The following is a 13540-nucleotide window of genomic DNA, read 5'->3' as shown; positions in this document are numbered from 1 at the left end:
AATGAAAACTTTTGGAAATGGATAGCGGTGATGGTTATACAACATTGTGAATGTAATTAACGTCACTGAATCGTATACTTAAAAATGGTTAAGAAGGCAAATTTTATGTTACATGTATTTTACCACAATAAGATTTAAAAAAAATAATCAATTTACAAAGTTGTTATGACATAAAACTTGTTTGCTTTTCTCACTAACAATTCCTTATCCGGAAATGGAATAATTTCCTGAGAGTGAAAATTTATTATGTCTATATAACGTTAAACTACCATTAAGATCAAGACTTTGAGAAAAATGATTAAATAAACCATAACAACATCAGCAGTATTAGATTCACATCCTAAAGACCAAGCAATCCACAAAACTAAAATTATTTTATTTATTACGTTAGTGACGTATATGAGACCTAAACTTGCTTAAAAGAATATTTACTAAATTTACTAACTTATTAAAAAATCTGACAACACTCCCTTTAAAAAAATAAAGGTATTAAATTGTACAGCCTTTGAGGCAGGAGTGGTAAAAAGCACAGCAGATTAGGAGTGAGAATATCTGGATTCAAGGTCTAGCTCTATATCTTTTTTTGGATGTGACAATTCTTTACTCAACCAGAGAAGAGACAGAGCAATGTCACTTCAATAGCAGGCTTTAGTCTCCCATAGCCAGCGGGTCTCTCCCCACAGCAACTGATGCAGGGATGATGGTCTGCGCACATCCCTCTTGTGCTACAGAACGGAGACCTCGTTCCTGCTACATCTTACTGGCAAGGTGACTAAGGACCTGAAGGCTCAGTTTCATCATCTATAAAATGGAGAACCTTTTTCACTCAGCTTAAAGGTTGCTGTGAATGATGTCTGTAAAATACAAATGTGACCATGTCTTAAAATCTACTACTTTCAGGACAAAGTACAAATCTTTAATCTGCCTGCAAGGATAAGCTGGCCACCACCTACTGCTCTCCTTTGCTCTTCCTATACTTCTTTAAATGTCAGACACCATCCTGCCTTACAGCCTTCTTCCATATACTACAGAAAATTTTATTATGTTTCCTTTCAGTTTTATGTCCCCAGCACAAACCTATGTTCAAAATGGGTGAATTTGAACTGCTGGCCCTTTGGTTAGTAGCCGTGGCTCTTAACCACTATGCTACCACGGTTTCCAAAACAGGCATAATCATATTTTTTTATTTTAAAGTTTGCCCTTCTGCTGTAAAGCTTTACTTCTCTTTATGTGCCTTCACATAGGATCTATTTCAGAAAACTGTACACAAAAGTTTCTCTTATAAAGAATCTTTTTTCTCATTAAAAACAATGTAATTATTTTTAAAAACTGGTGAACACAGAAAAATAACGAAAATAAAAAATAATTTACAGAACACAAATCCTACTACTGTCAGCATTTTTGGTTACATTTACTATATATATTAAATTTACTATCTATATGAATGAATTTTTAATGTAGCTGTAATCACACCAAATATACTTCATAACATGCATTTTGTTTATAACATAAACATTTTCTAAGTATTTTTTTGCAAATAGCTCGCGTCTTCTGTTTTTTGCCAATGCTCCCTCCCACTGTGAGATATTTTCATCAGCACTCTATGCTAATGTTTTTTACAGGAACACGTAAAAAAAAAATTGGCATAGTGGAGCTTGTGTGAAAATAACTCGCGGGGGAGGCAGTGGTTGAAAAACAGATGTAGAAGGCGTGTGTTATTTGTGTAAAAATATATTATTAGTCTCTGTAAACAGAATGTTTAATGGTTGTTATAGTTCATCTAGTAGTCATATTATTGTTGCTCATTTACATTGTTTTCCATCTTTCTTGATTATAAATAACACTGTGATGAATATCTTATAACAAAGACTTTTCTACATGTATTTCCTGAAGACATATATCCCACAATGGAATTGATTGGTTAGAGATTATAAACAGTTCGAGGTGTCTGGTAATGTGACATATAGCCTCCAAAAGGTTATTATACATATTCATACTGCCAACAGCAACTTGCAGAAGTAACTATTTAGCCACACCATTAAAAAATTTTTTTTTTGCTAATTTCTAAAATGGAAAATAGTACTTCCAATTTTAATGTGTTTTTCTTTGATGACTAGTAAGGTTGTGTTTTATATTTTTTCTGTTACAAAATACTTATTCAAGCTTTTTGATTTAAAACGGAATGATTAATAACGCTGTAAAATAAAAGTCCCTTTAAATATTTTAAGATAGTATAAATTCACCTTTCTAGGATAGTTATGAATGTTATAACTTAGACTCCTTCAATTCAATCATGGTACAATGACTGCCATTCTTAAAATGCCACAACGCTGAAATTACTGTTAATAATAAAAATTTATTTCCTGTCTGCATAAATCAAAGATGATTAATACTTGTCATCTCCATATAAATATAATTATAAAGCAGAATAGTGGACTAGTTATGCTTATAAATAATCTCTAGTGAGAAATTAATCTGCCTTGAGTACACTTGAAAAATTAGTGATTTCATCGCATCACACATTACTCACAAAGTCTATTTTGAAAAATATTAGTAAAAATTTTGAGATATAATGAAGTTACAAAAGTTTTATGACTTACTAGTTGGTGATTACTAAAAATCATAAAGGGCTACATTTGATACCAGCAATTAAAATAGCAAGAGACAAAAATCTCACAAGAAACTATATCTAGATCAGTTATTATGTTTGGTTTTTGCCCATACAAATTTAGCTTTTATTAATGAATAAAAGCATTTTCGAAATGCTGCAATGTACATCAGATGAAAAGTTATCACAAGACTTCGTCTATCTGAAGATCCTCTTAGCATATATGGAATTTAGATAATGATTAATTTATCATGCTTTGTGTTGATCAATGCATTTTTCTATCTTCTCCCATATAAATAAAACAAATACTGGTGCCAAGAACTCATCATAAACACTGTAAGTTTGTATCATCTTCCTAAACTTTAGCACACAAATGTGAGAATTTAGCACAGAAAATGACAGGTTCTGAGTGATCTATTAACTTTGGAAAAGAGAACCAGTGAGAGCGGTGATTGAGAAGGATAAAAATTGGTGTGATGAAATGCTATGGTGATGAGCTTAGAAGCGTCACGATTTTTTTTTTAACTTTAAATATAAGCATTTCTCCAATTTTCTCTGTCCTTACCCAGCATTCTAGCCTCAACTTTTTACTTCTCTAGTCTCTAACTGAGGGATTTCACCTCGATCCACAGCTTCAATTAATACTAGTTTCTGGACAATTTCCAAATCTACATCTAGAGCCCAATTCCTGCTTCTGAGCTCCAGACTTGGGTTTCTAATTGTCTGTTGGTTGCATACCATGATGCTGCTTTACAGACACCTCAAATCAACATATTCACAAACAAAGTTGCCCTTCTTCCAGTAGTTTGGTAAATCATATGAATATCGATAGATTTCACAAGCTGGAAATTTTGCTCAGTGTCAACTTCCCTTTTCCCTTATACCTGGCCACTGTCTAGGGCTAAAAGATTCCACTTCCACAATACCTTAAATCCATCTCTTTTTTTTCCATTTCTACCTTCTCAGCCCTAGAGCAGTATTTCCCAAGCAGGATGAGTCTTCCTATCCTGCTTAGTGATGGACTCTGAGTCAGACTGCCTAGGTTCCAAATCCAGCTGCAACACTTACTAACTCTATCATTTGGGGAAAGTTTCTTTCTCCTTCAATTTCCTCACATGGAATTTGAGATAATAATAGTAACTGCTGCATAGGATTGTTAGAAGAATTAAAAGAGCTAATATATGTAAAAATTCCCTGGGTAGTGCAGACAGTTAAAATGCTTGGCAGCTAACCAAAAAGTTGGCAGTTTGAGTCCACCAAGAGGGACCTTGGAAGAAAGGCCTGGTGACCCACTCTGGAAAAATCAGCTATTGAAACCCTAAGGAGCACGGTTCTACTCTCACGCACACGGGATCACCATGAGTTGGAACTGACTTGAGGCAACAACACACTCTTGTATTCTATTTACTCCATTTGCCCTAGCTATTCACAGGTGTGGACTCTTATTTTAATGGTGGAAGGAGAGCTGATGGGAATGGCAATTAAAAACACACATACAAATACTTTTAATTCTAAGAATTTCTAAAAATTTCAGCTATGGTACTAAACTCATCTCTTCGCTATTCAGTGGGTTCTTATTTAGGGTGAGAAGGTTTTATAAAATCTGCTTGGTGCTTTAAATTTTTTTAACTACAAATAAAAGAATAAAACTATACTACACGTGAAAAACGTATCAACAAACATTTTAAAAATCCTTATTTAATTTCTAACTCTTGGGTTAAAAGATTTATCTTCTAAAATATTTTTAATCGATTTTCTAAATGTCAAAAATATTTCATTATTCTTTTAAAGTAACTCCTCCAGAAGTTGTTTTTTTTTTTTTAATCACAAATAAAGATCATTATACATAAAAAAAAAACACTATATAATCCAGGACAACTCAGCAAAAATGTAATATATCTGAATTTTGAAATTTGTGTGTGTGTGTGTGTTTTCTCCCTCTTCTATCAGACACTTTGAATGCTCTGGCAAACTGAAGGCTTTCAGAGAAACCATCTATGGAGATAAAGAGATTTGCTTGTGGCAAAAAGCATGTAAATAAAGAAGTGGCAGGAAGCCAGGCAGGAGGAATGCCAAAGAAACTCCTAAATGATCAGATCAAAGAGCTAGAAACATAATTAAAACCACTGGACCACACAAGGCATTTTATATTTAAACACGGAACTTTAGAACAGATGGGTTCCATAAGAGACTGGTAGGGAGGAAAAGTACCCAACTCAGGAATCAGTGCATAGTCCTTACAGAATACAGGTCAGGGTCAGCTGGAGGCACACCCTGGGGCAGTTGAGAAGGAGAAAAAAAGGAAAGGGTAGAAGAGTTCATTTAGGTTGATGGGTGGGGGGGATTCTCCTTTGTTCCTGCATTACCAACCAAGGTGGGTTTTGAATCATTAAAATATTTTAATAAAATGTTTAACATATTCACTAAAATCTGTAAGCCCCATTATTTCTAGAAGGTTACAATATTTCATTATTGCATCTTGACCTGCTGTCCCCTTGACTAAAATACTTTAATATATTTAATACGAAAAAACATAAGGCAAAAAAAGCTGCTAAATTTTTTCCAAGTAGCTTTAAAACAGGAAGTCATCATCAATAAATATTATTAAAACATAAGTACACCAAGGTGTTTCATTTAAAATGCAGATTTATCCCATTCCCCGCAATATTATTATTTAAAGGGCAATTCAAAACCAACACTGAAAAGCATTTCCTACTAGCTCCCCACCCCATGCATTCTCTCCTCATACCTCAACTTTTCCCTTCCCTCTGCCCCTCCATCAGTGGGGTACTTACACTGCCTCACAAGAATTGACTGTGCACAAGTCTTCCCAACTCCTAGTGACATCACTTCGGTAGCTTGAAACTGGCCATGGTCAAAGTACTTAGAATGCTCCTTAGAAGCAAGGATAGCGAGACATCACATACTTTGGACATGTTATCAGGAAGGACCAGTCCCTGGAGAAGGACATCATGCTTGGTAAAGCAGAGGGTCAGTGAAAAAGTAGAAGACCCTCAATAAGATGGACCGACACCCGTGGCTACAACAATGGGCTCAAACATAACAATGACTGTGAGGATGGCTCAGGACCAGGCAGTGTTAAGTTCTGTTGTACACAGGTCATTATGAATCGGAAATGATTCAATGGTACCTAACAACAACAGAGTATTTATAACACAGAGATCGGCAAATGCTACAAATCAGACCTTTTTCCTTAGAGAACCAAGCCCCTTGTTAAACATTTACCAGCGTAGCATTGCCATGATTTTCTACTATATGGCCCATATTATTACCTACCTCAGACCCACTACAGTCCATAGCAATTAGTGTCAAATAAACATGAGCAGGTAATTGGCTGTTACTGCCTCAGACATGTGCTGAGGTGAATGAAGACTTCTTGCCTGTTATCTCATATTTTTCTCTGAGGAAGCCACAGCAAAACAAAAGCCCTCTTCCCAACACTGTCTTCACTGGCGTTGTCTTGCGTTAACTTTTCCGGTTTCTACTGCAGATGAAATTTTCAAACATGGAGGTGCTCATCTCAGGACAGAAATGGCAGAATCAACATACATTCCCAGGAAGCAAAAAGGTCAGGATATAAACAATTTGTTCCTGCGAACAATGTGTATTGCCGAACGATGTGTATTGCCGAGCCTGCTGGTGCTACTCATCTAGAAGGTAAAACTCATTCTCCTGCAGCTAAATGGCCAACCTTTACATTTCAAAGGACTCCAAAGCTGAGGCTGAATCAATCATTAAACCCCTACCTTTCCCTTGTTCTCTATGCACAAAAACCTCAAACTCCGTAGAGACAACTGAGTGAGCTTGAGCTGTATTAATCCTCAATAAAACTCCTTTTCTTTCACTCCTAACAGACTACGAGATTTTCTTCTCTGACACTATAAATTTGCATCTCTCATCAGTGGGTTTGATATTCCTCTTGTGTGTTTTTATAAAAACAAATTGTCACTCATGCCACATTGAACTATCCCTTATTACACTGCATTGTAATTATTGTTAAACTCTGTGTATTTTCTCATTAGGGCAGGCACTGTGTCTATCTTATTTTCTAATATCCAGCAGGGTGCTTGGCACACAGCAGGAACACAATAAATATTGGTTAAGTGAATAAATGAAGCATTGCTGATAATTTCTCTGTGATGGCTAAAGTGATGACAAATGTCAACTATTACCCTCTTTTGTGGGTTGAACTGTGTTCTCCAAAAAGATATGTTGAACCTAACCCACGGTACCTGTGAATGTGACATTATTCAGAAATAGGGTTTTTATATATATATATTCAAGTTAAGGCGATGTCATACTGGATTAGCGTGGGCTTTAAATCCAAAGACCAATGTCCTTATTAGAGGAGGCAGATTTGGAAACAGATACACAGGGAAGAAAGCCACGTGGTGATGGAGGCAGACATGGGAGTGATGCAGCTACAAGACAAGGAATGCCAAGGATTGCTGGCAACTACCAGAAGCTAGGAAGAGGCAAAGAAGGATCCTTCCCTAGAGATTTCAGATGGAGCACAGTCGTACTGACACCTTGATTTTAGACTTCTACCCTCCAGAACTGTGAGAGAATAAATTTCTGTTGTATTAAGCCACCGGCTTTGCAGTAATGTGTCACAGCAGCCCTAGGATGGTAATATACACGCAGGTTGCCCAAAAGGAAAAGTCAAGGTTTTTCCAATGTTAGTTTTCCCCTTAATCTATGCACGGTTACAGATATGAATAAACAAATAAATTGCTGATTTCAAAGGTAATGTGCTTGAAATACAACTTACCTACATAGTAATTCGTGAGGAAAAATTTCCTTTGTTGACTAAATCTTTTATGTTGAAAACATCAAGTTTTTAAAGAATCCCTAATCAGGACACTATGCTTAAGTAAAAACAAAAAGAGAAACAAGTATGTGTGATCTTAATTGTGTACTTTGATTTCATTGCTATTATTCCACCTGCTTTTATGGCTACATAAACACTGAAGAAGAAAGTAAACCATGTTTTGAGGTTATCAAGAATTTTCATCAATTCTTCAGGGTAAACTAGTGTTTGGGGAACAAGGTCAAACCAAACAAAATCCACTGCCGTTGAGCTGATTCTAACTCAGTGACCCTATAGGACCGAGTAGAACTGCCCATAGGGTTTCCAAGCAGCAGCTGGTGGATTTGAACTGCTGACCTTGTGGTTAGCAGCTAAGCTCTTAACCACTACACCACCATAGTTCCAAGATCTCCTTCAACTGCTACTCTATGAGAAGTATTACATCTTCCTTGCTCTGATTTGTATTACAAAGAATATTCCACTTGAATATACATATGACTTGCTATTTTAATGATAAAATCTACCCATTTCAATCTAGAATGCCTATTTAGATTGAAGAGAAAAATTATTTCAAGAAGATATAGAGAGAGAAACTAGGATAAAAAATTATTTCTGGAATAATTTACATTCCTCTACCCTCATCAATGACGTAGAATCTTATAGGACTATCATCTTCATGTCATAACTCCATAAATGAATAACAATGTTTTCCTATGTATACATGGGATCTATAAAGCTTCTTTTTTTTATGAGTTTTAGTTTTGAAGCAGAAAATTACATTTCTTTTAAACAATTCACTGTTAAAGTGGTAGAAAAGATTCACATTAAATCCAATGTTTAAATTTGGCCTAAGGGAAGAACTTAAAAGGAACCAAAATATCTTTGGTCATTTTAGTAAAAAATAGATTAAAAACTTTTTTGTTACAATTTCTCTGTTTCCTGAATTTACATAACGATGTTCAAATAAAAGTTCTATTAACAAGGTTTAATATCTGCTTCCTATTTCTTTTTTTTAATACTGCTTCTTTTTTTCTCATTAACATAGAAAGTTATTTGTTTTAAATGTTTTCTTGTTCCACTTTGATATCCAGAGTACACACTTTTCCAGTATAAAGTGTTTTTCTTCCATTTAAAAGGTTTTTTCACATGTAGTCAAACCTTTTATGCTTCTCCTAGTCTTCCAGCTCCACCTGGTGGTCATTCCTTGGCACACCATCAAGGTTCATTTGTGGTTGATGCTGTGTGCCTTGGAGTCGACTCCGACTCATAGCAACTCTGCACGACATAGTAGAGCTGTCTCACAGGGTTTCTAGGCTGTAATCTTTATGGCAGCTGATCACCAAGTCTTTTCTCCCACTGAGCCACTGGGTAGGTTCGAACCATCAGCTGTTCAGTTAGGAGCTCAGTGTTCAACAATTGTGCCACTAGGGTTCCTTTCAGAGTCCATAGAATTCAATTTTAGCATTTGTTTTTTTTGAGTAGTTGTAACTGTTTGTCAGAATGAATATTTCATGACTTTTATTCTTTCTTAGAGGACTTCAAAATATCAAAGGCACAATTTACTTATTAAAATAAATAGATATGCAATTACCATATGGATCCACTGGAACTGTTTACAAATCTGAGATACATAATAGGATTTTTTTTCAATTTTGGTAAATATATATATTACAAAACATTTGCCACTCAACAATTTTAAATGTAGAATCCAATGATACTGATTACATTCACCATGCCATGCAACCAACCATCACCACTATCCTTTTCCAAATTATTCCACCACCGTTAATAGAAACTCAGTGCTCCCTAGCCAATAACTCCCCCTTTTCCCCTTCCCTCCCATCTCTGGTAACACTAACAAATTTTGTATATATTTGCCTATTTCGTATTTATGGACTCACACAATATTTGTCCTTTTGTGATTGACTTAATTCCCTCAGCATGTTTTCAAGGTTCATCTATGTCGTAGAACGGACTTCTTTTCTTTTTAAGGCTAAGTAATATTCCATAGTATTTATGTACCACATTTTGTTTATCCATTCATCTGTTGATAGACATTTAGGTTGCTTCCACTTTTTGGCTTTTGTGAATATTGCTGCAATGAACATTGGTATATAAGTTTCTGTTTGCGTTCCTGCTTTCAATTCTTTTGGTTATATACCTAAGATTGGGATTGCTGGGTCATATAGTAGTTTAACTTTTTGAGGAATCACCAAATTGTCTTCCACAACGGCTGTACCAACATAATAGCATTTTAGTGATCTTATTTTTTTCTATATGCTGAAATATTTGTTATTTCATCACCCTAGGGATTATTTTATCATTCATTTAATTATCCACAACTATGTCTAAAAAAGACTAAATAAGACAATGAAAGAATAATGAAGAGATAATATTAATATAAAATCTAGTGATGATGGTAAAATAGTTCCTATCAATAAAATCTCAAACTATGAATCTTTAGATGGCAATATTCTAATAAATTTTCTCAAACTTAAGAATTGATGAATGAATAATATATTTCCAAGAACAAAAAGTAAGTATGATATTCTTAACCAGTTACTCATTCAAGAGGGAAGGACTTCACACAATAGTCTGGCAAGAATCTGTGCTGTCCTGCTAAAAGGATGTGTGACGGTATTCTTCCATCTCTTATGCTGTTTATGTGCCAACATTTACTTGATACAGTTTATAAGCAGACAATGCGGACTTAGGTGTAGATATAAAGTGATTAGAAGGAAACAGATGATGTAGAAATGAACAAAATTCATTGGACTGGAGAAATAAAAAGGGTCCACTGTACTCAGACGATAAATGGTGATAACTGTTTCTCCCAATATATCGAAGATTAAAGAGTTGTAATGCAGAGTTGACATTTAATCGATGCTCCCAAATATTTCTATTTCAAAATATCGCAAAGGAGGAATAAAGTTTTTTGTGGGTAAAAGTAAATACTTTTTAAAATAATTTAACACAACAATTTTAAGCCATTCACATCTCCCCAAATGATAGCAAATTAATTTTCAATTTACTATCTCACTTGGTTTTGGAGTTCTTTACCTATTTTATTCAATTATACAATAAATTAATTAATAAGTTATTATAATGCTAGCTAGCACTCTATCCATTAGGCACGTGGCCTTACAGATCTTTTCTAAATAGTCACACATGTGTACCAATAATATTATCCCGTATTTTTAAGATTAAGGTTAATGATATGATATGTATATTTATGTACTTGCTTTTTTCAGTCAACAATCCATCTTATAAACTTCCCCATGGAAGCATGTATAGGTTATACCTCATTCTTCTTAAGCTGTCACATGCCAATTCACAGTATGGCTGTTACCATTGTTAAGGTAACCATTCTCCTGTAACAACAGGCATTTAAGCTGTTCCCAGTTATCACTGTAATAAACAATACTGCACACATACAAGTATTTCTGTGGAAACAGACTTTTGAGACATGGATTTCCTTCAGCACATGGTTTGGGGGGGGTCTATGAAACTACTCTGCAAAGTAGTTGTACCAATTAAGAGTTAATTCATTGCTTGTTTCAAAGCCTCGCTTTGCTATTTATAGGCTATTGAATTTTTATGCAAATAACATGCATCCTCTGCGTTTGTTTGGCAACCATGCCCTTTCATGAGGTATTTTCGTAAGCATGCTATGCTAATTTTTTTTTTTAACAGCAACATGTAAAAATAAAATTGGCATAGTGGTGCTTACAAAAATACCTTGTGGGGGGAGGGTGCGGCTGGCAAACGTAGAATGCACATATTATTTGTGTAAAAATAACAGTATATAATTTCAGGAAAATTACTTAACTTCTCCATGTCTTAGTTTTGTTACCTGTGAAATGGGGTAGTGATACCAACTACCTCTTAGGGTTGAAGAATAACTTATTTAATACACATGAAGCATACAAAACAGTTCCTTTTAAGTAGTACTGTTAGTTGCCATTAAGTCAGCTCTAACTCATGGCAACCTTATGTATCACAGAATGAAACATTGCCCGGTCCTGTACCATCCTCACTTTCTTTGGTATGTTTGAACCCGCTGTTGTAGCCACTATGTTAATCCATCTTATGGAGGGTTTCTCTCATTTTTGCAGACCCTCTACTTCACCAAACATGATGTCCTTTTCTGGTGACTGGTCTTTCCTACTGAAAAGTAAGCAAGACAGGTCTCACCATCCTCACTTTTAAGTAGCATTCTGGCTGTACTTCCTCCAAGAAGGATGTTTCTTCTTCTGGAAGTTTATGGTATACTGAATATTTTTCACCAACATTCAAATGCATCACTTCTTCGGTCTTCTCATTTTATTGTCCAGATTTCAAATGCATATAAGGCAACTGAAAAAACATTGCTTGGGTCAGGCACACCTTAGTCATCAGAGTGACGTCTTTGTTTTTTAAGACTTTAAAGAGGTCTGTTGCAGCAGGTTTTCCTAATGCAATATGTCATTTGATTTCCTGACTGCTGCCTCCATAGGCATTTATTGTTGATCCAGGTAGAATGAAATCCTTGACAACTTCAATTTCTTCATCATTGTGAGCAGTAAATACTGAATAAATGTCTGTTATTAACTTGTGAGGTAGATCTTCTTTTCATAATTTACGGACCATTTATGTTCTCTCATTTGTGAATTTTCAGTTATCATTTGACCATTTCCAACAAGTCATTAATTTTTTTCTTATTGATATCTAAGATTACATATTCTAATTACATAATATTTGTTATATATTTTGCAAACATTTTTCTTAATTTAGCACTTGCTTAAGAGTTGTATGGTTTATTTTATTGAAGTATTTAATTTTAAAGTAATCAAATTATTCATCTTTCTTAAAGACTTCTGCATTTTCTGTTTTATCTAAATATTTAACACTTTTAAATATTTAGTTCTTTAATCAATGTGAAATTTAGTTTTGCAAATGATGTAAGGTAGGGCAGTCTAGCCCTATTTCTTCCAAATAAATAGTTAATTTTCCCAATGCAACTCTGTTTCACTGATTTGAAATGTCATCTTTAATCATAACTAAATCTTTAAGCTCTCTAATCTGTTCCACTAAATGTTCAGTCTTCAATATTAAGACTACTTCATTGTAATTATGATAGCTATAGACTGTTTTTACTATATAACAGAGCAAATCTTCTGTCATGTTCTTCTTTCTTGATGCTAGTTAAACCATTTTTGAGCATTTATTCTTCCACATAAGTTTTAGAATCATGTTCCCGTGTTTTATGAAAAATCGTTTTGTGATTTCTATGTCTTACAGGTTCAACCACCATCTTTATGCTGATGCCTCTAAAATCTTCATGAACAACTGAAACCTCTATCCTGAGATCAGAGCTTTCTACTCAACCAAGTGATAACTTCAAATGTAAGTTGGACTCAGTAACATTCATCCTTGCCTCTCAAACCAGCTCTTCTTTCTGTCATACAAAATATACCATTATCTTCCCAATCAACCAAGCCAAGAGCCAGGGAGTGGTACTCTTCTTCCTTATTGCCCCACACCTTCCCAGCCAACCAGTCAAGACCTGTTGAATTCATCTCCTTACTATTCTCATAACTCTCCAAATCTCTCCATCCCCTCTATCAGCTATTCAAAGGTATCTAGCATCTGACTCATTATTTAACAAAAACATAAGGTGGTCAAGTTCTTAGCTAATAGAATATATAATTCTTTTCTGTAGTATGTTTTACTTTTGGGACAAAAGTTTCCAGTTGGAGCTGGTAGTAATATATACAAAAAGATAAAGTTTTAAGTAATCTATCCTATCTGCAACTAACTCAATGATAAATACTTTCCCTCAAGTTAATCAAAAAATGTAAAAGACTTACTTAAATGGAGTAAAAAAAAACGATAACGTAACTTCTTTCTTCTGAGTCATTTTCACCTAGAAACCAAGAATGAAAACATTTTAATATATTATAAATGAGAAAAAAATTAATTGATTTGATTTTGAATACAAAGATCCATTACAATCATTCTTCAGGGACGGCTAAGTACTTTGAAAATAAATGGAATTTTGTGTTACTATATTATCAATATTAAAAATATTTAACACTAGCATGCCAAGTCTGTAAAATAAT

The 13540-nt window shown here is 34.5% G+C and overlaps 1 protein-coding gene across 12 annotated transcripts in view; it reads right to left on the bottom strand.

Annotated features, from left to right (window-relative positions):
• The window catches only part of LOC100676115 (GPI ethanolamine phosphate transferase 1), a 108766-nt gene that overhangs the window by 61151 nt on the left and 34075 nt on the right, over window positions 1-13540 (bottom strand). For all 12 annotated transcript variants that reach the window (XR_010323440.1, XM_064294445.1, XM_064294444.1 and 9 more), the window contains one exon: window positions 13289-13344. Coding sequence is in view for 11 of the 12 variants with exons in the window: in XM_064294445.1 (XP_064150515.1) it covers window positions 13289-13344 (56 nt within the window). In the remaining variant the exon portion in view is untranslated. The remainder of the gene's footprint in view (window positions 1-13288; window positions 13345-13540) is intronic.

The sequence above is a fragment of the Loxodonta africana genome, chromosome 11 (assembly GCF_030014295.1).
Source record: "Loxodonta africana isolate mLoxAfr1 chromosome 11, mLoxAfr1.hap2, whole genome shotgun sequence".
In the NCBI taxonomy this organism is placed as follows: Eukaryota; Metazoa; Chordata; class Mammalia; order Proboscidea; family Elephantidae; genus Loxodonta; species Loxodonta africana.
The sequence above is the reverse complement of the archived record's forward strand: the minus strand, read 5'-3'. Positions and strand labels throughout refer to the sequence as shown.